General features: G+C 43.2%; 1 protein-coding gene and 1 long non-coding RNA gene across 3 annotated transcripts; one reads left to right on the top strand and one right to left on the bottom strand.

Moving 5' to 3' along the window:
- Positions 1-1,520: 1,520 nt before the first annotated feature.
- On the bottom strand, positions 1,521-12,905 carry PTTG1IP (PTTG1 interacting protein). The gene is made up of 7 exons (XM_081005143.1): positions 12,545-12,905; positions 9,391-9,443; positions 6,274-6,382; positions 5,001-5,106; positions 4,810-4,875; positions 4,275-4,321; positions 1,521-3,167 (listed from the first exon to the last, which is right to left on the bottom strand). The coding sequence occupies exons 1-7, from the start codon at positions 12,654-12,656 to the stop codon at positions 3,121-3,123; spliced, it is 540 nt and encodes a 179-aa protein (XP_080861269.1). The 5' UTR covers positions 12,657-12,905; the 3' UTR covers positions 1,521-3,120.
- Positions 12,906-13,064: 159 nt separating this feature from the next.
- Positions 13,065-21,578, top strand: LOC308477022. Of its 2 annotated transcripts, XR_013986346.1 has the most exons (5): positions 13,065-13,483; positions 15,834-15,948; positions 18,613-18,696; positions 20,228-20,482; positions 21,467-21,578. It is a non-coding gene; the product is annotated as an uncharacterized lncRNA (long non-coding RNA). The 2 variants fall into 2 exon arrangements; XR_013986347.1 differs by lacking the exon at positions 18,613-18,696 and having other exon boundaries at positions 20,434-20,482.
- The last annotated feature ends 1,177 nt before the right edge of the window (positions 21,579-22,755 follow it).

Raw genomic sequence — 22,755 nt, forward strand, 5'->3', positions numbered from 1 at the left:
GTTGTAAGGAGTAAGCCCTATTGTGCCATATAAGGCTTCTTAGTAGATACCTGTAGGACACCACTGTCACTCAGCACACAGCCTCACTATATGTCATTTTTTAATGAAGTGCTTTTCATAAGTGTTGTATGTACATTAGAAGCTACATTCGAAGTGTAGCCAGATGGGAAGTGTGTTAAATATTGGGCACAATGCAGAAATCTAGGAAGAGGGAAGACTGAAGGGAAGACTGTTAAAAGGTCAAGATAGGAATAATAGAAGAGGAGACATTTAGGTAGCTTTTATTGCCCTTTAAAAATGTGTGGGGGTTATTAGGTTGTTTTTGTTTTGATTGTATGTTTTGTGGTTTTATATTCATGTTTTACTCTGTGAACTGCCTGTGGGTATAGGGTAGTATACAAATTTTAATAATAATAATAATGGAAGGCAGGTGCATGTACTAGGTGCATGAACTGAATAATAATAGAAGACAGATGCATGCACTAGGTGCATGAACTGTTGCAGAGAGCTGGCAGAAATAAATGGCACAAGAAACTAGAGGTTAAGCAAGTAAGTCAGTATTAGATCAGGAACAGGGAAACCTGTAGCTCTCCAGAATTGCTGAACTCTAATCAGCCCCTGCCAGCGCCTCACAGGTTACCTACCTCTGTATTACATGAAAGAAATATGACTAGTGTTGAGATGAAAGAAGAGCCAATACCAAGAAGTTGGAACTAAACGCAAAAAGAGTGTATGAATGGTGCAGTGGTGTGGCTTTTAAACAGTGAGCAAAATATTAGTTGGCCACAGAGCTGAGGATAGAAGACATTTAGAGTGAGAAACTGGAACCAAGACATTACAGTAATCCAGGCAATAAGAACATATATTAGAATTTTAGAACAGCCAACGTAAAGTAGTGAGATCTTTGTAAAGACTAACTAGATTACTAAGTAATGTAGATAGCCCATATATGTGGATAAACAGAGCAAGGCGAACATGCTGTGTGGAATATTGCAGTGTATCCCCATCCCCAAAAGGTATTATTGTTCAGCCCTCTTGGGGCAGAGTAAAGGTAAAGGTAAAGGTAAAGAGACCCCTGACAGTTAGGGCAGAGTAGGAAGGAATAAAGGACACATTTCATTCGCTTCCCATCTCAAGGCCATCTTCCATTATGTTATATATTGCTAGCAGGCTTTATTCTTGGACTGGCTGCCAGCCCCAACAACCTGAGGATGTTATGCATGTATGTGGGACCTGCCACAAAACATTGCAGTGTGGGAGCCTGTTCAGAGTTTCAGCCAGTCATACCCTCTCTTTGAGGAGAGATCACTCACACACACTTCAGCATAAGCCTTAAGCATTTTTAGTTTTCAAATTTGTGATTCTGTCACCAAAAAACACTTTCTTCAGATGCTGACATCCCTCCCCACTCATACTCATATTCTTCAGAAAAAGGAAATTGTATGACCATGTGGTACAATAATTCCCTATTATTTATATTTGCTTAAGAGGGCAACAGAATTAGAGAATGCCAAGAGATGTAAGATATTAAATATTTATTTTATTATGTAAATAATTACAAATTTTGCTACAGTAAATAATTCATTTTACTTGTTAATATGGCAGAATAATTGTATGCAAGTTTTTATAAAACAATATCCTGTATTTCTGGAATTTACTACGCATTGTCGGCAAATTTCGGCAGATTTCAACTTGTTTTTTAAGATGTCAACAGAAGAGTAAAGATATTTAAATGAATACAAAGTATTATATGTGTTTGTGACTTTGACAACATATATAAAAGTTTAAGGTTACAATGGAATCTTACTACTTCAGTAACTAATATACCTCCATATGTATTTGTGTTTTTAGAAGGGTGTGGGCATGAAAATCAGACATTTAATTTCTCTATACTAGCTAATGCTTTCAATTTTGGGGTGGGGGAAATGAAAATATCATTCCACATTTTTCACAAGTTCTGTATTTATGACCTAGGTGCTATTTCACTCCAGGCAAATGTAGTGTTTAAAGTTTCCTTGGAAACAAACTTTATACATTCGAAGTGTAGCCAGTCCTCCAAATCATTATTTCACGGTTTTGTTTTAATCCACTTCCACTTGACAGTAAACAATAAGAAGTTACTTTCCTTATTAATCTGTCTTTATAAAGAAACTCCAGTGCATAGGACTCTTGACGTAGAACAGCCTGAAGAAAAACAGGCTATTGCATCAAGCCAAATATTGTATTGGCAGGCCTTACTCTAGGCAGCAGAAATCAACCCCAAGGCTTCATTATGGTTCTTTACTTCAAAAAAGAAACCTTTTCATTCTTCTGATTTGGTTACTAAGGACATTCTTTCCAAGATTATACATTGCTTCAGATAATTACAAGCAGTACAAAGTTCTTAAATATAAGAAGAGCCTTTAAAATTCCAATACAAGCAGCCATTTAATCAGCACCAGTAAAGCATTCGTATCACACTGTTACTAACATAAATCAGTCTAACTATTTCTGTAGTTGAAGTGATTTAAAAGAGGCAAAGGAACAGAAGGAACACGCATACGTAGTCCAGAAGAAAAAGTAGTATTCATATATAAAAGTGCAAACCTTCACAATGACACTATAAAAACATCTGTGCTGCAAACAAAATGTTTTTAAAGATCAATTTAGGCACTTTTTGCTAGTGGCACAATTAAAGCTTATGTTCCTTTCACATAGCCTACCCACCTTGTTTTTTGATATGACCACCCAACTCCTAGCCTTCAATTAAAAATAGCTATAATTTGTTGACCATAGAAAAGATTGACAAGAAGAAATGTGCACTGTCCCTCTCCACTTCATGAACAAATTTGTTCCAACATTTGACCAGCAAACAAAGGTTATGCTAAACTATGTAAGAGCACAGACACCTGCAGGACAGAAAGAAGAAAAATCTAACATCTCCAGCCTGCTAGGCCATCTGGTTTTCAGAGGTATGTTTGGCTTGTTCGTTTATCTTGCTGCTTATTAACAGCTGTCTTCTAGTAAGACCAATTTTCCATTTGCAATTAAGGCATCTAATTTACTGGATCTTTTAGCAGCTGTACTACACATTCTTTAGACTGCACTGGCAGAGCTTACTTTGGCTTTTCAAAAGAAATCTTAGTTGTTTTCAAATTTGGCATATGGGTTCTCTTCTTTAAACAAACCTGGGGGGAAAATAACATCTGGTTAGAACACAGAGATCAAAGATATTGGTGAGGGGCAAATATGAAAAGGAAGTAGCCGAGGGAGGTGATGAAAAGTGGTTGCCAGTATTCGTGAAAGTAGGGGGCAGGATCAAAGTCTAGTGAACTGCATTTCTCAATGGTTTGCCTATCCAAATATTCCACACAATGTGGCATCTGGTTAAAAAAAACCCAACAACTCCTTTCTTGCAACATGTTTTTGGACAAGTATTTTAAAGAGTTATAATACAATAAATTATGTTTATAACATTTTGGCTTAACCCAGAACTGATTGTTTCTTGTGTCAGGGGTAAAGGTAAAGGTAAAGGTACCCCTGCACGTACGGGCCAGTCGTGTCCGACTCTGGGGTTGCACGCCCATCTCGCTTAAGAGACCGGGGGCCAGCACTGTCCGGAGACACTTCCGGGTCACGTGGCCAGCATTACGAAGCTGCTCTGGCGAGCCTGCACCAGCGCAGCGCACGGAAATGCCGTTTACCTTACCGCTATAAAGCGGTCCCTATTTATCTACTTGCACTTTGATGTGCTTTCGAACTGCTAGGTGGGCAGGAGCTGGGACCGAACGACGAGAGCTCACCCTGCCGCGGGGATTCGAACCGCCGACCATACGATCGGCAAGTCCTAGGCGCTGAGGTTTTACCCACAGCGCCACCCGCGTCTGTGTCAGGGGTACTGATCTAGTAATAAGGAAAAGCTGACAACAGCTTATCAGAATTCCCAACACCCAAATTACTGTTTAAGCAAAATCAGTTAAATGATACACTTAGAGAGCATAAACTCCAGTCAGTTTTGTACCCTTACTAAGGGCAGAGTGCCTTTAGTATTTTTGGAACAGCTGAACTGTTAGGGAGCAGGGTTTATTTCCTGACATTTGTGTGGAGGTGCAACAGATGGGAGAGAGAGAGATTGCTGGCAATCAGGGGTTTTTTAGCCTGGTTACCAAGGCCAGTCAAAAACTGGGACACCATTCCGTCGGGTAATGAGTTGAAGTGGTAACTATCACATGTTGACATATAGCACACTAAGATGAAGCATCTTATGCATTTGACAGCTAGCCATTGGCACTTACCATATTTTTTCCGGATTTCATCATGCCTTGATTTCATCTCTGCTCTCCTGCAAGAAATATAACATGTCTTAGGATGTTTGCAATTTAGAATGATTTTGTATACATTGTTTTCTCCTGTGTAGGAAGGAAATTATGTTAGTGAGAAGACAGCTCCCAACTACCTACATTCAAGATTAATTTTATACCGTCTTTTGACCAATAGAATCTTCAAAGTGCTTTTGAAGATTAGGACCTTCAAGCAGGTTACAATATAATTCCAGGTTACAATATAATTTCCAATATAATTCCAATATAATTGAAGATTAGGACCTTCAAGCAATAGGACCTTCAAGCAGGTTACAATATAATTCCAGATGCTTATAAACACTGAAGTCCTCCAAGGCCAACACGTTAAGTATTACAGCAGAGGAATAATGTATAAAGAGCACCTGCAACACTCTGTTATTCCAGATGTTTTCTGCAAACATCTGGTCTTAACATCAAAAGGGAAGGGAGCAGCAGGCCTGACAACATCTGTAGGTTGACAGCAACTTACCTCTCTTCCTGTCTTACTCTTCTCTGCTCTCTCTCTCTGGCAACTTTCTCATCCTCCTTATCAGGTCTGCACAAAACAAGAGCATTTAGGACATATATGAATAGGTATGCCATAACTTGAGGGGTGTCATTAAGGTAAGTATATTACTGGTATTTACGGTATAAAAAATAAGAACATGTTCAGATACTTACTTTCTGCCCTTTTTTTTCCTGCAGCAACAACAGCAACAAACACAAAGAGCAATAAGGATTATTCCTCCCACCACGGACATTGTAATTATGAGAGCTTCAAAATTCACTGAAATATATAACACAAGAAAAGTAGTGAGTGAGCCATTTGCCAAAACCCCCCCCAAAAATAGGCCTAAGTCATTTATTTCAAAATTAAAGTTATTCTACACAAATCACTGTAAACATGCCCAGTTAAAGCATGGAGGACAAACTCAGTGCAGCAGCTTCGTACAAATTGAGCCATTGGATGGGCAATGTCCTCTATAGGACATCTATAATGCTGAGCCTTCTGCTACCACAATAGCTTTAAATTTTCTTTTTTAAGGTTTAGTTTCATTTTATATCCAAAACTATTGATCACAAAATGCATAATGGAATCTTCATGTTCAGAAGTTGCTTAACTTGTAATTACCAAAACACTGGGAGAAACATCATCATACTCTGCTTATCCTAGTAACACCTAAAGGTAAAGGTAAAGGGACCCCTGACCATTAGGTCCAGTCATGACCGACTCTAGGGTTGTGGAGCTCATCTCGCTTTATTGGCCGAGGGAGCCGGCATACAGCTTCCGGGTCATGTAGCCAGCATGACTAAGCCACTTCTGGCAAACCAGAGCAGCGCACAGAAACGCCGTTTACCTTCCCGCCAGAGCAGTACCTATTTATCTACTTGCACTTTGACGTGCTTTTGAACTGCTAGGTTGGCAGGAGCAGGGACCAAGCAATGGGAGCTCATCCTGTCGCGGGGATTCGAACCGCCGACCTTCTGATCGGCAAGTCCTAGGCTTTGTGGTTTAACCCACAGCACCATCCATGTCCCTTAGTAACACCTAACTAACCACTAAAAATGCTAATATCTTTGCTGTGATATAGGAGCATAACTAGAAAGAATCCCCATGATCTTGCTGCAGTAATGATTTGCTGTTTAATCCAGAAAAATAACCCAGAAAAAAAAAAATCTCTGTAAAATAATCTCACAGAACATTTTGCTGCTGGTAGCAAGTAAAGGAGTTCCATTCCTTTCTATCAACTTGTAAACTGTAGTAACTTGATCTGCCCATGTTGCAAGGAGACTGCAAAATTCTGATACGTTTACTTATAATACCCTAAATAATATTAAAGAAAGTTATTGAGAAGAGGAATATTTATTGCATCCAAGAAACAATCTAGGAATTGTTTATAGAGAAAATTGCAATGCCAATGACACACATGTAGTATTCCTGGAAGTTACTCACCCCAACAGACACCCCAGCGGGCCTTACTCAACTGGCAAAGTGAACTGGGAGGGAGGATATTTCGAACAGGATATTCCAGGCATTGTTTGCTGCTGCTGCACCATAAACACTGGAAAAAGAAGAGGTGGAAAGTACAACAAGCCGATAAACAAACAAACAAAACAGCTGAGTGGGATAAAGTTGAAGGGCAATATCCATACTTAGAGGAGACCCACGGAAATATGTTTACTTAAGTAACTTCAAGCCACTGATTTCAACCAGTCTATTCTGAGAATGAACGAGCTGGGTATCGCCCAAAGATAGTGAAAGGAACACAACTGTATGCCAACGTTATCAATATTGCTTCTATGTAATCTTACTGACTAGAGGGCATTGCCAAGAATTCAAGAGCACTGCTTCAACTTTAGTCCCAACACCGCACTACTGAAGCACTAGGTCTTCTTGAGTTTCGTTTTGCCAAGTAATCCCATCTGAAAAAGCATCAAATGTAGGTCATTTTAAAAGATCATAAAAACTTGTTTAGTCTAGAACTGCAATCCTTTGTACTTACTTGAAGCAAGCTTCCCTTAATTCAGCAGAGAGACAAACTACTCATTGTGTTAAACACATGATCGCATTTAACATGTCCACACACAAAAACAATCCCAGCCACATTAAAATATGTAGTTGGCTGTTACATATGCATGGGATTAGTACCAAATAAAAATCTTCCTATGTGGAAACCGGGAACTATAATAGATCAGTAAATGAACTGTATAAAGTGGCCACAGATAGAAGCAGAAAGTTGTAGTGATCAAGGAAGACTGTTCTTGTGATCAGCACAAGTGAACCCAAAGGGTACCCTGTCAAAAGCACCTAGAGGTCAAGGACTAACATTAGATTCAGACTCTTACAGAAAGAGGCAGCAAATTGGAAGTGGTTTTTCCAAGCCTCAGAATTATACACTGCGCACCTCTAGGGCCTCCACAGTTGCAGTGCTTTCTAAACAATGCATCTGGCATATTAAAGGACTGTGCAGTCAAGTAGCCACAACAACAGCACACACCCCTCCCAAATAAAGCCCTCGTGCTCATATTTAGATGCCATTTTTTGCATAATCTGTTTGCTGGGTGATTAGTACAAATCTTTTGTGCTTATAAGGCACAGATGGGGAACCTCAGGCTTGGACACCAAATGCAGCCCTCCACTGTTCTCTTAGCTGGCTCTCGGATATTTTTGCCTGGCTGGAATGTGTCCTTGGAACTTCAATAATATTTCCTGCTTGCCTGAAGTGAGAACAGAAAGTGATGCATGAATGTGTGTAGAAGCAAACCTACTGTACAAAGGTAAAATACACACTTCTGCCTCTAGCCCTGCCCACACTGGCATGTAGTCCCTTAGTAATTGCCCAGAAGGGAATGCAGCTTTTTGACTGAAAATGGTTCCTCATCAGTTCTATAGGGAATGGCAGGAGAGTCCAAATAAGTTCTATAAACTAATAGTGCATTTGTCCAAAACTGGCAGCAAATTCTGCTATCCTTAAAAACTATTTTGACTAAATTTTCAATAGGACTTGAATGCAATAAGTCTTCCTGCATTTTCCCAATATGAAAAGCCAGACAACTGCAAAAAAAATCAAGATCTGGATGCTTCAGTACAATGAGACTTGTATAAAACCCCTGCTCAAGTCCAGGTCATAGAGAAGTTGCTCAGAAGCAACATCTGGTAAATTATCGATCAAAATACTCATTGGATGTTTCTCAGGTATCTCCAGTTCATACATAACTCAAAGATGCTGGCTCTCAAATTTTTGTACTTAAAGACCCCTCTTTTCTTGCCTAAACATGAATCTGCACTTATTGTCAACTAACAGTGATTTCTTTTTAGTTGGATGAACTAGCAACTGATTGAGAAACATTTCTCAAGAATTGGAAGAGGGATTTCACAATACAATTTGCAAGTAAGAGATCACAGGCTTGGCAACTTAAATCTGTTGAGGAAGGGGACTAGTTAATTTATTTGAAGTATACTGTATAATGAAGAGCGGTGCCTATGCCTCATATCTATTCATCCCAGGATGATTTGGCTTTATGTAATATTATACTGGTCTCTATAGAAAGAAAAAGGATGTTATAAACTTACTTGAGAAAGCAAGATTTGATAATTTTTGCACAACAAGCTTGATTCTGTATCACTGACCATCCTATTGAGTGTGTGTAGAGTAGATTGTGTAGTGCAGGAGCATCAGAGCCAGGGGTGGCGAACTTATGGCCCTCCAGATGTTGGACTACAAACCCCATCAGCCCCTGCCAGCGTGAGCAATGGTAATAAGATTCCTCACCCCTGTGCTAATCCAACAGCTCCCTGTGCATACACAAAGCTTGTATTCTGGAAGAGGCTTCCCCATTAAAAATAGAAACAATTTGATGCATTCATTCTTACTGCACATGCAGAATTATTCCTTTTATTGTATTTGCTGAGCCCCAGTCCTGATCCACCAGCCCAAAGGAGGGCTCTTGGGAGTAGTTTGGTGCAGGGATACCTAAGGAGGATGTCAAAAGCACCAGAGCAATCACTTCTAATGCTTTATTAAAAGAGAGGTGTAGTCTTTCAACAAGTCAGCCTGCCAAGTCTCCCAGCCTTTACAGATGCGGGAAGGACACTGGAGCAAGGAGATGGCCCAAGCAAATGTTTATACATTCTTTATACCCAAAACAGCATACGTCACTTTGGCCAGCACTTTCCAGCACTTCACCTGACCAGATGAGGGCATAGATGGCAAATAACCAAATCTTACAGATAGTTCCCCTTTTCTGGGCTCAGAGCCCAGCACCCCAAGCCCACAGATAAGGATAAAATCAAAGCAAGCCAATTGGCCTATATCAAAGCAAGTGAATATGAACATATATGAGCTCATGGTTACAACTACCAATTAACTGTGGGGTTATCTTGACTACCAAGATTGCATTTGCAGGGTTTCTGGAACCGTTCACCTTTGGTTGACGGCATAGCCCTGTGGATGAACTCTTGAGTGCCTGAACAGTTTTGGGTTGGGCTGGCCTTTAACATCACAGCACACAGCAGGCTCATAGACAATTTCAAGTTACAATATGTATTCTGCAATTGTATACTACTTACCGAGACATTTTTCAGGCATTCCTCACATGTTTTGTTTGTGTACTGTTGGCAGCCTATTGTGAGAGAGTAGAGGAATGATATGTTAGTTTATAATTGACAATGCATTATGTTAAAGGTAAAGGACCCCTGACAGTTAAGTCCAGTCACAAACAACTCTGGGGTTGCGGTGCTCATCTCACTTTACTGGCCGAGGGAGCCAGCGTTTGTCCGCAGACAGTTTTTCCGGGTCATGTAGCCAGCATGACTAAGCCGCTTCTGGCAAAACCAGAGCAGTGCACGGAAACGCTGTTTACCTTCCCACCGGAGCAGTACCTATTTATCTACTTGCACTTTGACATGCTTTTGAACTGCTAGGTTGGCAGGAGCTGGGACCAAACAACGGGAGCTCACCCAGTTGCAGGGATTTGAATCGCCGACCTTTCAATCGGCAAGCCCAAGGCTCATTGGTTTACACCACAGCGCCACCCAACCCCTGCATTAAGTTAGTCACTCACTATTGCAGTTTTCTCCCATAATATATTTTGCTATTTTAAAAAATAAGGCTGAACTCTACTTGTAGAAGTTTGCGGGATTCCCTGATGCCAGGAATCTAAGCCAAGTTGCTTATGGGTGTAAACATTTACTTCCTATTTTAGGACAGAAAATTAAAACAGTCCAAATTCATTCCCATAATTTGCAACAATCATTTCTTAGACATTAAAATTCAGGCAAAGAGGAAACTTCTAAACTACTGTATGGCTATTATTTACTTGTATATATATGCTGTGCTGAACTGCTCTCAGTTAGGTACACAAAGTAGGTGTAATATGATGCAATTAAGATTCGACATTAGTGTCAGTACAATTGTGCAGTTGATTAATGAAGTCATGTTTAGCAATCAACTTTACAGAATAAAGTTCTAAGCAAGTGTCTTCTAGAACAACCCTGAGCACATGACACAGCCTGGTTTAGCTCAATTACAAGGAAGTGGTTTAGCAACAGAGCACTCATCTTGGTTTCTAGCATCTGTACAATGTTGTCAACTCAGTTTGCAAATGCTGGCCAAGGAAACATCTGGGTTAAAGGAAGTGAAATGCCCCTATGCCCACACACAGTTCAAATGAACTAGTCAATGAAGGTGACTGAGGTAAACTATGAAAGCAATGCTATAGCCATATCCTATCATGTATATTACTCAAGTGAAAACTGACACCAGAAATATAGGATAACTTATACAGTGGTACCTCAGGTTACATACGCTTCAGTTTACATACGCTTCATGTTACATACTCCGCTAACCCAGAAATAGTGCTTCAGGTTAAGAACTTTGCTTCAGGTTGAGAACAGAAATCGTGCTCCGGCGGCGCGGCAGCAGCAGGAGGCCCCATTAGTTAACGTGGTGCTTCAGGTTAAGAACAGTTTCAGGTTAAGTATGGACCTCCGGAATGAATTAAGTACTTAACCCAAGGTACCACTGTACTAAGTTAGACATTAACCATATGAGCTTTCTAACTTGGGATGACAGGGGACTGAACCTTCTGTATGCAAAGCATATGGCATGGTGCTTCTTACAAGCACCATAACAATGCCATTTATGCTTATAAGGGTAAACCCTACTGTTTTCAACCCTAAACAAACTTTTTTGCATACAGCAATTTGCCACATCATGAAATTCAGAAATGGCATCCCTGTTGTCCCAAGACCACACAAGGAATAGCCCAGAATGAACTACAACAGCCAACTTTGGACTTGCAGTTTCTCCAGAGATCTGAAGTTCCCACATTAACCAATAGCACTCTTTATACAATCAAGTGATCAAAGTGTGCTAAGGAGCAACTAATCTGTATCACATGGCTGGATATCAGGAGTTTTGCTGCAACTATTTATTGCCTGGCAAACACATAACATTAGCTCAGTGAACAAATGAACTCGGCCTCAAATTCAGAGACTAAAGAAACCAACCTTACTCACTTACGGTAAATCTAATGCTTCAGTTCCAACTTAAGGAATGCAAACGAACAAGAACAGAGACCAGACACTGATTACACCAGTGCTTTCTCAAGCCGCTAAATCCAGTACAGTTTTTTAGAGCTGTCACCAGTTTTCATAAATCTTAGGCAATCAAACTTGCATGTGTGTAAAAAATTACAGTGGTACCTCAGGTTAAGTACTTAATTCGTTCCGGTGGTCCGTTCTTAACCTGAAACTGTTCTTAACCTGAAGCACCACTTTAGCTAATGGGGCCTCCCGCCGCTGGAGCACGATTTCTGTTCTCATCCTGAAGCAAAGTTCTTAACCTGAGGTACTATTTCTGGGTTAGCAGAGTCTGTAACCTGAAGTGTATGTAACCTGAAGCGTATGTAACCTGAGGTACCACTGTAGTTCTGAAGCAGGAATATGTGGTAGGAGGAATCCCCTTTCATGTGAGAAAAAAGAAGCCCCTTTTTAAGATAAGTTTTCCATCTCTATTTTTTTAAAATAATAATGATGATGCTTGGATTCAAGATACATTTTGGGGTGAGGTGGGCAGCCAATCTGCAATATTGCTGAGGCACCCTTTCACATTGCAGCCCTTAGGTTATAGGGCATAGGCATAACCATGACTTTTGGGGGGGGGGGACCTAGGTATCTGATCAGTTAAGTATTTTAACATGGGGGGCAGGATTCATGTTGGGGGGGGTCATAACCTCAGTTAAGTATTTTCAATCCTTTACAGTACTTGACTGGGGAGGCAGGTGCCCCCCCTTGGCTACGCCCATAGTTTATAGGGCTTGCCCCCGCGCATTCCCATCGCTGCTTTTCGAACGGGCTTTCCAGGTATCGTGCGTACGCGCCCATAAAAACAAACTTTCAGGAAAACACTTCGGATCCCCGGCAACGTGTCACAGAGGGCAATAAAGCTAACAAAAAAAAACAAATCACAGCAAGCCCCGGCGGCGGCGCTCCTCGTCGGAAACGAGGCGCCGTTGTGGAAAGGGGAGAGGAGAAAGGACGCACGGGCCCTCCGGGGGCCACGAAGGGCACGTCCACACCGGAGAGCCGCGCAATCGGCGTTTAAAAGCGGCGAGGGGCGCGGAAAGGAGCGGGCCCGGGGCTGCCGAGGGAAACTACCGCGGCTGCCTCGGCCGCCCACAACTCTCTGACCCCGAGGGGCGCCACGGCCGAGGTCTCTCACCTGCTTGCTCCCCGGGCCCGGGCGTGGGGGCTCCGCGGGCGACAGCGAAGAGCAGCGGGACGCAGAGCAGGAGCAGGGGCCGCGAAGAGGCTCGGAGGCAGTGGTGGCCCATGGCGGAGAAGGCGCCCCCCAAAGCCAGGCTCCCTCTTCTTCTGGCGCAAGGAAACTAACACTCTCTCTCTCTCTCTCTCTCTCTCTCTCTCTCTCTCTCTCTCTCTCTGTCTCTCTCACACACACACACACACACACACACTTTTCTGCTTTCACTGCGCTTTTTCTCCTCAGTTCTCCGAGCTCAACAGGAAACAAACACACCCACACCCGCCGTGACACACGCACAGTCGCGCTCTCTCGCGCAGGCCGGTCTCCACCCGCGCCCTCCTCACTGACGGGGCGGGAGCGCGCGCTGGGCGGGACAACAGGGCAGCTCCCCCCGAAAGGTGGGGCCGAGGGAACGCGCGCTCCCGCGAGGAAGCCGTAACCATCACAACCGCGTCGAAGGGCGAATGCTACTCTGCTGCTGGCAAAGCGCTTTCTAGGTGCCGCCCAATCGCGCGCGCTCTCCCCCTCTCTCCACAAGGCTCTTTGGCGCCCCTCATCAAGGCCGCAGCAGCGATAGCGGCCGTTGGGAGTTCAGCCGTTCCCTGTTCAGATTACTGTACCGGTATTTCTGCGAGGCGTCCTGTCCTCTCGCGCGCGGAAAAGAGGAGCAGAAGCCCGCCGCGCCACCGAATTGGGAGGTTTACACAGCACGGGATGGAAGCTGCCTTGCACCAAGTCTCCCCCTCGTTGATCCGTCTAGCTCAGTGACTCTTCAAGGATTTAGAGAGGAGTCTTTCTTTCCCAGCCCTACCTCCTTGGAGACACACATGGGATTGAAGTTGGGACTTTGGGCACGCGAAGCACGTGGCAAGGCTTGTACTCCAAGAGCGTAAAGCAGTGAGGAGTGTTTCTCATCACATTTCCCTGATCCATTTTAAGGGGGGGGGGGACACACGGGGTAGGGGTGCCAGGGACCAAACTACAGACCTTCTGCACGAAGGTAAAAGGAGCCTCCTCCATAGCCCTCATCGTGACTAATAGCTATTGATATTAACTTGTTCTCCGTTAATTTATCTAATCCTCTGAAAGTCATCCTAGTTGGTGGTCCTCACTGCCTTCTGTGCAAAGATCTATCCCAGATCCCCCTCGTCCCATTTATATGTCTCTTACCCAGGGCAAGCTCTGTCAGACAGCAGCTTTTGTGCTGCTCTGGTTTTAATCATCGTTGATTAATCAGCCTTGTTGGTCCATTGGGGGGGAAATATCCAAACAGCAATAGTTGCATAATATGAGTATTAGGACCAATTAAAAATTAAGCAAGCTGTTGAGGTCACTAGTACTCTTCTACAGGGTAGTTGTTAAATAAAAGAAAAAAATATACTGCATGGTGCTGGTGCCAATTCTAGATGGGGAGTTTCAGCATCCCACCACCTAGGTGGGTCCTTTATCCTGGCAGGAATGTGGGTGACGCTGTGGTCTAAACCACTTGAGTCTCTTGGGCTTGCCAATTAGAAGGTCAGCGGTTCAAATCCGTGCAGCAGGGTGAGCTCCTGTTGCTCTGTCCCAGCTTCTGCCAACCTAGCACTTCGAAAGCACACCAGTGCAAGTAGATACTGTAAATGGGTACCACTGTGGCGGGAAGGTAAATGGCGTTTCCGTGCGCTCTGGCTTCTGTCACAGTGTTCCATTGCACATGATCTGGAATGCTGCCTATAGACAAACACCGGATCCCTCGGCCTGAAGCAAGATGAGTGCCACACCCCATAGTCACCTTTGACTGGACTTAACCATCCAGGGGTCCTTTACCTTTTACCTTACCTTTTGTCGTGACATGGTGGGCTCCCTCTCCTCCTTTCTTCAGCTCCCCATCCTTCCCTGATTTTTGAGAGTGGTAGGCTCAGCAGCAGACAGAGAGGTCAGTCTAGCAGCAACTATTGCTGGTGGTGCCTGCCATTTCAATCCTCCGGGACCCTGATATAAGCATTATGCTGGAATAAGGCAACCAAAGCACTAGAAGCATTGTAGGGGAATTTAAACGGGTGCCTCCTTGTGTGTGTGTAGAGAGACAGAGATTCCTATAGGGGTTTTTTTGGGGGGGGGGCTGTCAGAGCAACAATAAACTGAGCACCAAAAACCAGTTTTCATATGGCAAAGCTTGTTGGGGAGAAATGGACTTCAGCCATTGCAGTTACACCATGGTGTCCCCTTCCATATTTACATCTGGATCACAAGAAAAGGTGTCTGTTGGGATAATATCTACTTTGTTATATGAGGTTAAAGTAGTAATTGTAACAACAGAGATTAATTTGCCCATTATTAACAGTAAAAAAAGAAAGAAAATAAAAATGACCACAAGATGGTGCCATCATCTTGAAGTATATATAAAAGCCTGAAAAGAACATGTTAGCTAACTTGTTTTGAAGACTGTCTTCCAAAAGCTATTTAACAGCCCCCCTGGGAAATTTTTGGAAAGGCATAATATTTCACTCAGTGCAGAATTCACAATGGTTTTTAAAAGTTTATTTTTGTTGTTTGTGTTTGGTTTTTTTAAGAACTGTGGGCATTTCCAGGTGACCTGGAATACTGAGCATTCATCTTAATTAGTTCTTAGAGAAGTTAGGACATTCATTTTGATTTGCTTGTGAGGAGTTTAGACAATGTTATATCAAAATTTCAATCCTTTGAAGAAGCAGATTTGTTACACGAGTCCTCCAAAACAACTTTAATTGCACAAACTGGATTTGCTGATAGGTGATTGAATCCCACCTGAAAATACTGAAAATCTGGAAGTGCCCTGTGAAACAGGAGGGCTTAATAACAGGCATGGAAGGAAAATAAACAGAATGTTGTCAGGATAAAAGCAATGGACAAAATTCATTTGTGAAAAATTGAGTTCCATGAGGACTCAGGAGGGGACAAGGGCCTAAGGCAAGAGATGCACTGAATTTTTTTCACAAGGGATGCAGATCAAATTCAAACAAGAGCTGAGTTTTTAACACCCTGAAATTCTTTTCCACTTTGGGTTAAAATTTGCGCTGAAGAAAAATTCCCAGCTTACGTCCTCCCACACCAATCCTCAAGTACTCTCCTCATGAATCCCCCCCCCCCCCCCCAGCGCCCACCTACTCTTCTGCTTAAGGCCTTTCCTGGTGTTTGTGGGAGTAGTGGCAACACAGAGAGGCAGGAAAAGAGGCAGATCCCCACCAGAATGCTTGACATCCTTACGGGCTGTTATGCTTGTTTGCAGCTACACAGCACATCAGTACCCTATCCCAGGACCCAATGGCCACTGAGAGATTTGAGTTTTCCTGAGAACGACTACAATCCTAAACCCTGTGGATATTCAGGAATTTTGCTGTAAGGTATGGTCTCACTCTCACTGGTACACCCCCTGGCATCTGCAGTCCTTGTTAGCCTCCATTATAGCTGCTGGGGTGGAACGAGTTCCTATGTGCGCTTATGATTGGAGTACAGCAAGACACCTAAGGATACATCAATGTCAATAATCTGCTCTTCATTGTTCTCCTTGGCTGCTTGTGCTTCTTTTTGCCAAGTATGGGGGACCTGTGGCTGTGGTACTCTAGCTTCTATCAGTCCCCACCAGCATAGCCAGGGGTCAGAGATTCAGAGCGTTGTAGTTCAACATCTGGAAGGCCACAATTTCCCCATACCTGGTTTTTGCAAAGTGCCTGTGGCGTTTGCCTCCTAGGATGGGTCATAAGGAAAGGGTTAAAGGGTTAGAGTGGGAGGTTTTGAAAGTCAGCTGAGGTTTGGGAGTTGAAGAAGGAAGAGGGAGGATTAGGTGTGGGTTGGTAGAGTTGTATTGTGAGAGAGTGAGAGGAATTGTTAGGTGGAGTCAGATAGATAGTTGGGAATAATCAGTTTGAAGCTGTTAGGAACTAAGAATAAGAAACTGCCCATAAAAATTAACTGTAACCATAAGCTTGTTCCTGCATTTAAAAATAAACTTGATTATTTGTTAATGTTAACAACTGACTGGACTCCGTGTGTCCCCGTGAGATATGGGGTGGTGGCAGCGGAAAAAGCAATCGCAGTGGTGGCACAGGGTCAATAGACCATCAAACGTCCGGGGGCCCTGTGTGATTGCCACAGTGCCCTTTCCACAAAAGTTCCCTGACACCCAGCTGCCCCTTATGTGCTCATGGTTCTATTGTCATTGTGACACCCACCCATGCTGTGCATCTTGATATATGCGAATTGTATTACATTGGTGGAGCTGTGTTATACATTAGATGCTGTGTCATGACCTTAGGTGTTAATGGGAGATTTCCCTGCATAGCAAATACCAACTTCAGAGGAGGAATATTCCTTAGGAAAGAGTTAAATCCCCCCTTCATACCGTAATCCCAATAATTTCCAGCCCCTCATCCTGATGCTATTTGCATTTTTAGAACCAAAATTTAAGGGCACATAGAGGCTGGCCCTTTGTCAACAACCAGGGACCTGCACTTGGAGAACTTTTATTTTCACAGTGTGCATCCTGAGCACACCTTAAACCAGCAAAGCATATCTTTCTTTCTTTTTTTGCTCATGCTCTTTGAAGAAAGACTAGAAAAACATTGGTGGAATTATGCAAATATGGTCAAAATGTCTCGCATCAGGTTTTCAGAAACATCCAAACAAACAATAAGAGATTTTGCAGCATGCAGCTGGCATGGTGAGGCCATGAGTGTATGACCAAGGTGAAACAAAGAATGGAGTAACTGACAAGGAACAGTTGTAAATTTGTGGATAATTATTGCCTTTGTTTGAAAAAGATGACTGTTACGGGGATGATAAACACTATGGGTGGAAAAGAATGAGGAGGGGTGTTCTTCACTGATTAGCAAACCAGCTGTGGAGAAAAGCTCTAATCACTCGCCCTCCATTCTGCCTGAGTGAGTCAGGCATATCCTTGCTGCAGTGTTCCCAAATACACAGCAACAGGTGGAGTGTGGGGACTTCAGTGATAACCAACACTGTGATAGCCATTAGGGTTGCCATATTTCAAAAAGTAAAAACCAGGACACCCCGAAAGTTGTTGAGCTTTTTCCCGATTTACTTGCCTAAGATCAAAGACAAAGCACCGCTTTTCGGAAATTCCACCTTTGAAATCCCAGTAATATCCAGGGAAATCCGGACATATGGCAGCCCTGATAGCCATCTCCCAACTCGCAAAAGCTGTCAACCCTCTACCTGGTGAATATGACTGGCTTGTGATTGGTGGAGTATCACCAGCTATCAATCAAGCCCCCCAAAGTGGACTGTTGCAAACAGTGTCATTTGCCCTTCTTCATTCCCCCAACCTGCAACATATTCTTGAAGTTTGTTAGGGTCAGAGGTGACCATTCAGCATAAACTTGCAGTGTTAGTTTGGATTAAGTGTAGGATTATTTAGACCAGGATTTTTGTATCACAAGCAGCATACTGGCTGCTTCTCCTCTTGTCTTCCTTTTTACCCTTTGAATAAACTGCTTAATTGGATTACTGGGCTGGACTTGTTTCTGAACACACTCAAAGGCTAGTTAACCTCTTTTATGGCTTAGGCGACTGGGTCTACACAATGCCTTGGAGGGCACAATGCCTTGGACACATTGGTGAATGGTTGTAGCAGAGAGGGGGGGGGGGACACTAGGATGAGTTTCCAGGCTTACTAGCCTACCCTGCAGAGTTGGTGCTGGAATAGGAGACTGCCCTATCCTTACAGCAGTTATTCAGAGTAATTAAGCCTTGTCATTGACAGGTGCAACAGAAAATATTAGTGCTCCTCAGCCACATGGGATGATTTGGCTGGAAGGAAATAGAAGGAGTAGGGAGAACAGTTACAATGAAAGCAATAGCCGCCATGCATTTCCAGTATGCAAACTGCCCAACATTATGGGGCTCTGTTAATGTCTAACAACCTGAATCTACTTGCTGGTAAATCCTTTCAGTGAGTCACTGTTACATTCCAAGAAACTCCTCATTTCCCAGAAACTCTTCTAAGCCACAAGATTCTAGCTGCTTTATAATATTCACTGTGATAGATGGTCCTCCTCTGGCATCTGCATCCTCTGATGGATTCTGCAGTCATTAAGAGATGATGTTCTTCAAATGCATCAGGAACGGAGGTGTGTTCATTTCTGCCACGATATTGTTCCATCATATAGATTTTCTAGATGAGAGTATCTAATTAAGCAGGCTATGGAAGAAGCTCCAAGGATAGGACTAGGACCTGGGCAAGGATGGATGTGGTTTTCATCAGCTAAAAGCTGGCCATCATCAGCTGCCTGTCTGAGAGCTCTGCCTTTGTTTATTCATCCCCTACTTGGCATTAAGCCAGCTGATGTGAAGTTATAGAATGCCTACAAGCAGAGCCGTAGCTGGAGGGTGGGGTGGGGGGTGTCTAGCCAGGGTTTCTGCCCCAGGTGAAGCCTCCAGAGGGGCGCCATTGAGGCTTCCAGCCTCCCAGCATGTCTGGGCTTCAGCCAGAAAGAACGATGAAAAAGTGAATAGCAATCGAGAGCTCCATCTTTCCCCTTTCCCCATGAAGCTGTAGAAGGCTCATTTACAATGTGATGCAGGGAGAGGAGGAAGAGTTGGAAAATCAGGAGAGGCTGTGTAGCTCTCCCCAGTGAAGCAGAAGTTAGGATCCACTGTGGGTTTGCTACTGTGCGATAAAGAAATTCTGGAGGAATAGAGGGAGGGCCTGGAAGCTGAGGAAGAGAATCAGTTGGACTAGATGGTCCTTGGGGTCCCTTCCAATTATTTCCAACAGCCACACTTTTACCTATATGGCATGAGATAGTGTGAGATGATTATGGCCATGATGTCAGATGGATATGGCTTGCGTAAAATGGCCTCAGAGATGCCCCATGAGCCGAAGGTATCCCATGCCTAGTTTGCTGCCTATTTTCCCACTCTGAAGGAGAAGCTCTCCAGAGCCACTGCAGTGTGTCCTTTTCTAGGGAGCTCATAATATGTGAAAGCTTTCCCCAGCGAGCTCCTCACTGAAGGAGGTTTTATCCAGCTACATTTCTGCTACCTTCCTTCCTTCCTTGGGTGTGGAAGGGGCTGGCAAGGCAGGCCCAAAACTTATTGCTGCAGGAGGCAGAATAGCAAATTATCCCCCTCCTCCAAGTTTTGGTGCGCATTACCCAAGGCAAATCAAGTTATTTTGGCACTTGAAGCACAAATGCTTCTTAATGTGCCTGGCAGCAAAAAAAGATTGATGACTATAAGTTAAATAACCTACAATTTGCTACTTGTTCATGACACCCAAAATCAGCTGTCTGAGGAGCTGTTTCACTCTGCCTAGGGTAGGCCCAGCCCTGAACAGGCACCCCAGACTATTACATTGATTTTTCCAGCTGCTGTACTGATTCTAGAGACAGCCAAAAGAACATAATTAAGAGTTCCTCCCCCGCCCCCCCAACAGCAAAAGGCCCCAGATGCTTTAAACATTCCTCACTGGGAATGTGCTCCAACTCCCTGATCATTTTGGCTGCTCTTTTCTGCACCATTTCCAAGCTCTTCTATAACCTTTTAGACATGGAGGTGAGCAGAACTCAATATTTCTAAATCTATAAGGATGTTATTATCTTGGAAGTTTTATTTCTGATCCCTAACTTGGGCTTTGCCTTCTCCCCTCCCCCACCCCAGATGCTGCATACTGAGTTGTTGCTTTCTTTGAGCTGTCCACCACAACCCATCATTGTGGTGCATCTCAGAATCTTAGAGAAGCACAGGGACTGCCTTCTGGACTGGTGGACTGCTGTTTCCCTGACTTCCTAAAACAGGATACAACAAGTGACACTTTCTCTGAGTGAGGACTTATTTCCAAACTTGCTTTTGGTACATCTATGCAGGAATGATCATCGTGGCTATTTCACCCAGTGGCATGTTGTCTTGCTTGAGGTCAGTCTCCAAGCTGTAGGATTCCAGCCTCATAGAATTCTAGCATGTTTGAATTTAATTAGTGCATTAAGACATTTGTTATCTGTCTCTCTCCATCAGGATTTCAGTGTGTAAGAAGCTCTGAGATGGTTGTTCCAGCATATGGCTCTAACTAGTCTCTTTTGTTTCAGACCAGAACAAAGTTTGAAACTAGCATTTTTCTCTACCAATAGTTTAGAAACTTTTACCTTTTGTAACTAAGCAGTGTTTTACTGCCTGTGCAATTTTTCTGACTGCTTTATGGAAAAGTACATGAACCCAACCTTTGAAAAGTTTTGTAAGTAAACCATTTTGTACAATGATAGCCTTAGATTTTTATGTATATAGGAAGATAGGTTGTGATGGTTTAAAACACATCCAATGCACATTTAAAACACATGAGTTCCCTCAAAGAATCCTGGGAACTGTAATTTGTTAAGAGTACTGGGAATTGTAGCTCTGTGTAATGGGAAACTACAATTCCCAGGATTCTTTTGAGAAAATCACGTTCTTTAAATGTGTGTTGAATATGCTTTAAATGTTTGGTGTGGATCTGTCTCTTAGTGGATAGGCAGAAGTTCATGTTTCAAGCGCTGAATATGTTATCTAGGAAATAGGGTGTTAGCCATGAGCCTGGAAGATCTGTCTTCTAAATTATAGCTCCGCTCTGTGAGGGCTCTTGGTTCTTGCCTAATGAACATAGTAATGATTTTAGCTCAGAGGGTTCTGGTGGACATGAATGAGCAATAATAAAGACCTTTGCAGGCTTAACCGAGCTATGTAAATAATTATTAATATAGTAGTAAAGAAAACACTGTTCATTCCCACAGATTGCCTGTCACTTCAGACAGGAAGTCCCCCCGAACCCGGTCTGTCTCCATTTATAAATATGATGTGTTTGTTTTTTATTTCTCTTTCATTCATGAATGGCCAAATGCACTGTCTGATTTCCCACGGTGGTGAAAGGAGGGAGACAACATGGCAGCGGAGAACAGAGGAGATGGAGAGACTGACTGAACCCTGAGTGGCATTATCGGGAAGGGCACCAAAGCAGACTGGACAATAATATAATAAATCCACCAGCACATCCTGGCTCTGGTCAAAAGCATGAGCTGAGGGCACAGGCCTTTCTGGTTTCTCAATATTTTTACATGTATCCTCTACCAATTCATCATCTCAGCACAATTCACACATGCATTTCAAGCATGTCCCTCTCACTCCCCTAATCCTGGGCACTCTAGTTTACCCCCAACAGAGCTCCAATTCTCACCACCTTTAACAAACTATAGCCCCTAGGATTCTTTGTGTGGGGGATGCTTTAAATGTCCGAATTGCTCAGCTAAAAATTAAAACAAAGGCAACAGCTGGGGGTGGCAAGGACACAAAGTAAAAATTTCAGGTTTTCCATGATCTTTAAATGCAATATCCCTGAGACCCATAGTTTCCTCTGCTGATACCATAAAGAAAATCTGGGATCCAATGCTTAAACTACACATCCAGGGCATTGCTGCTCACATGGATGACCCTCATCGCTTTCATATCTAGAGCCTCATATTTAGAGCCCACCACCGCCCTCAGTCCACCCTCGTACCCCCATTGCTTTTCAATCCCTGTTAAGAGCTACATAAAAATCAAAGTTCCAGTCCTTCACGGCAAGCAGGAAAACTGGAGGCAGCTGTAGCAAGACTGCAGCAGCTCTTACACAAGCGATGGAGGGCAGGAACCTGTTGTCCTTGAAATGTTGTTCACCATGCACTGACTGCTTTCATTTAAGCTGATCAGCATCTATCTTGACTCCACGTAGAGAAAGAAAAAAAGGAGGGAGTGATAGTGGTGGAGGATAAAACTCTAGCACCCCTTTCAGAGCAAAAGTACACAGTGTCAACAAGCCCCCAGAGAAGTAACCTGGGGCCAAAGTGAAACATACGGTTGTATCCAACATTAGTTCTAATCAGAGTAGACCTGTTAACATTAATGGGGACGAATAACTTAATTTCAATGGGTCTACTCTGAGTAGAATTTATTGTGACGATTAAATGAGCAGTGGGAAAACCACCTTGAATAGCACCTTGAGCTTCTTGGAGAAAAAGGTGGGATATAAATGCAACAAACCAACCAACAAACAAACCATCAGTCGTCTTGAGGCCCTCCTCTTGCCCCCACATCAGTAGTATATTTAAGTACATGAAATATCATAGAATTGTAGAGTTGGAAGGGACCAGATATACGGTAACTCAATTTTTTGTTCCCCATCC

Source organism: Podarcis pityusensis, assembly GCF_964106645.2.
Source record: "Podarcis pityusensis genome assembly, chromosome: 5".
NCBI lineage: Eukaryota > Metazoa > Chordata > Lepidosauria > Squamata > Lacertidae > Podarcis > Podarcis pityusensis.

Coding starts and splice junctions, on each gene's coding strand:
- PTTG1IP (XM_081005143.1), bottom strand. CDS start 12,656: ATGGGCCACCACTGCCTCCGAGCCTCTTCGCGGCCCCTGCTCCTGCTC. Junction 9,444..12,544: donor CGGGCCCGGGGAGCAAGCAG/GTGAGAGACCTC, acceptor CTCTCACAATAG/GCTGCCAACAGTACACAAAC. Junction 4,322..4,809: donor AGAGTAAGACAGGAAGAGAG/GTAAGTTGCTGT, acceptor TATTTCTTGCAG/GAGAGCAGAGATGAAATCAA.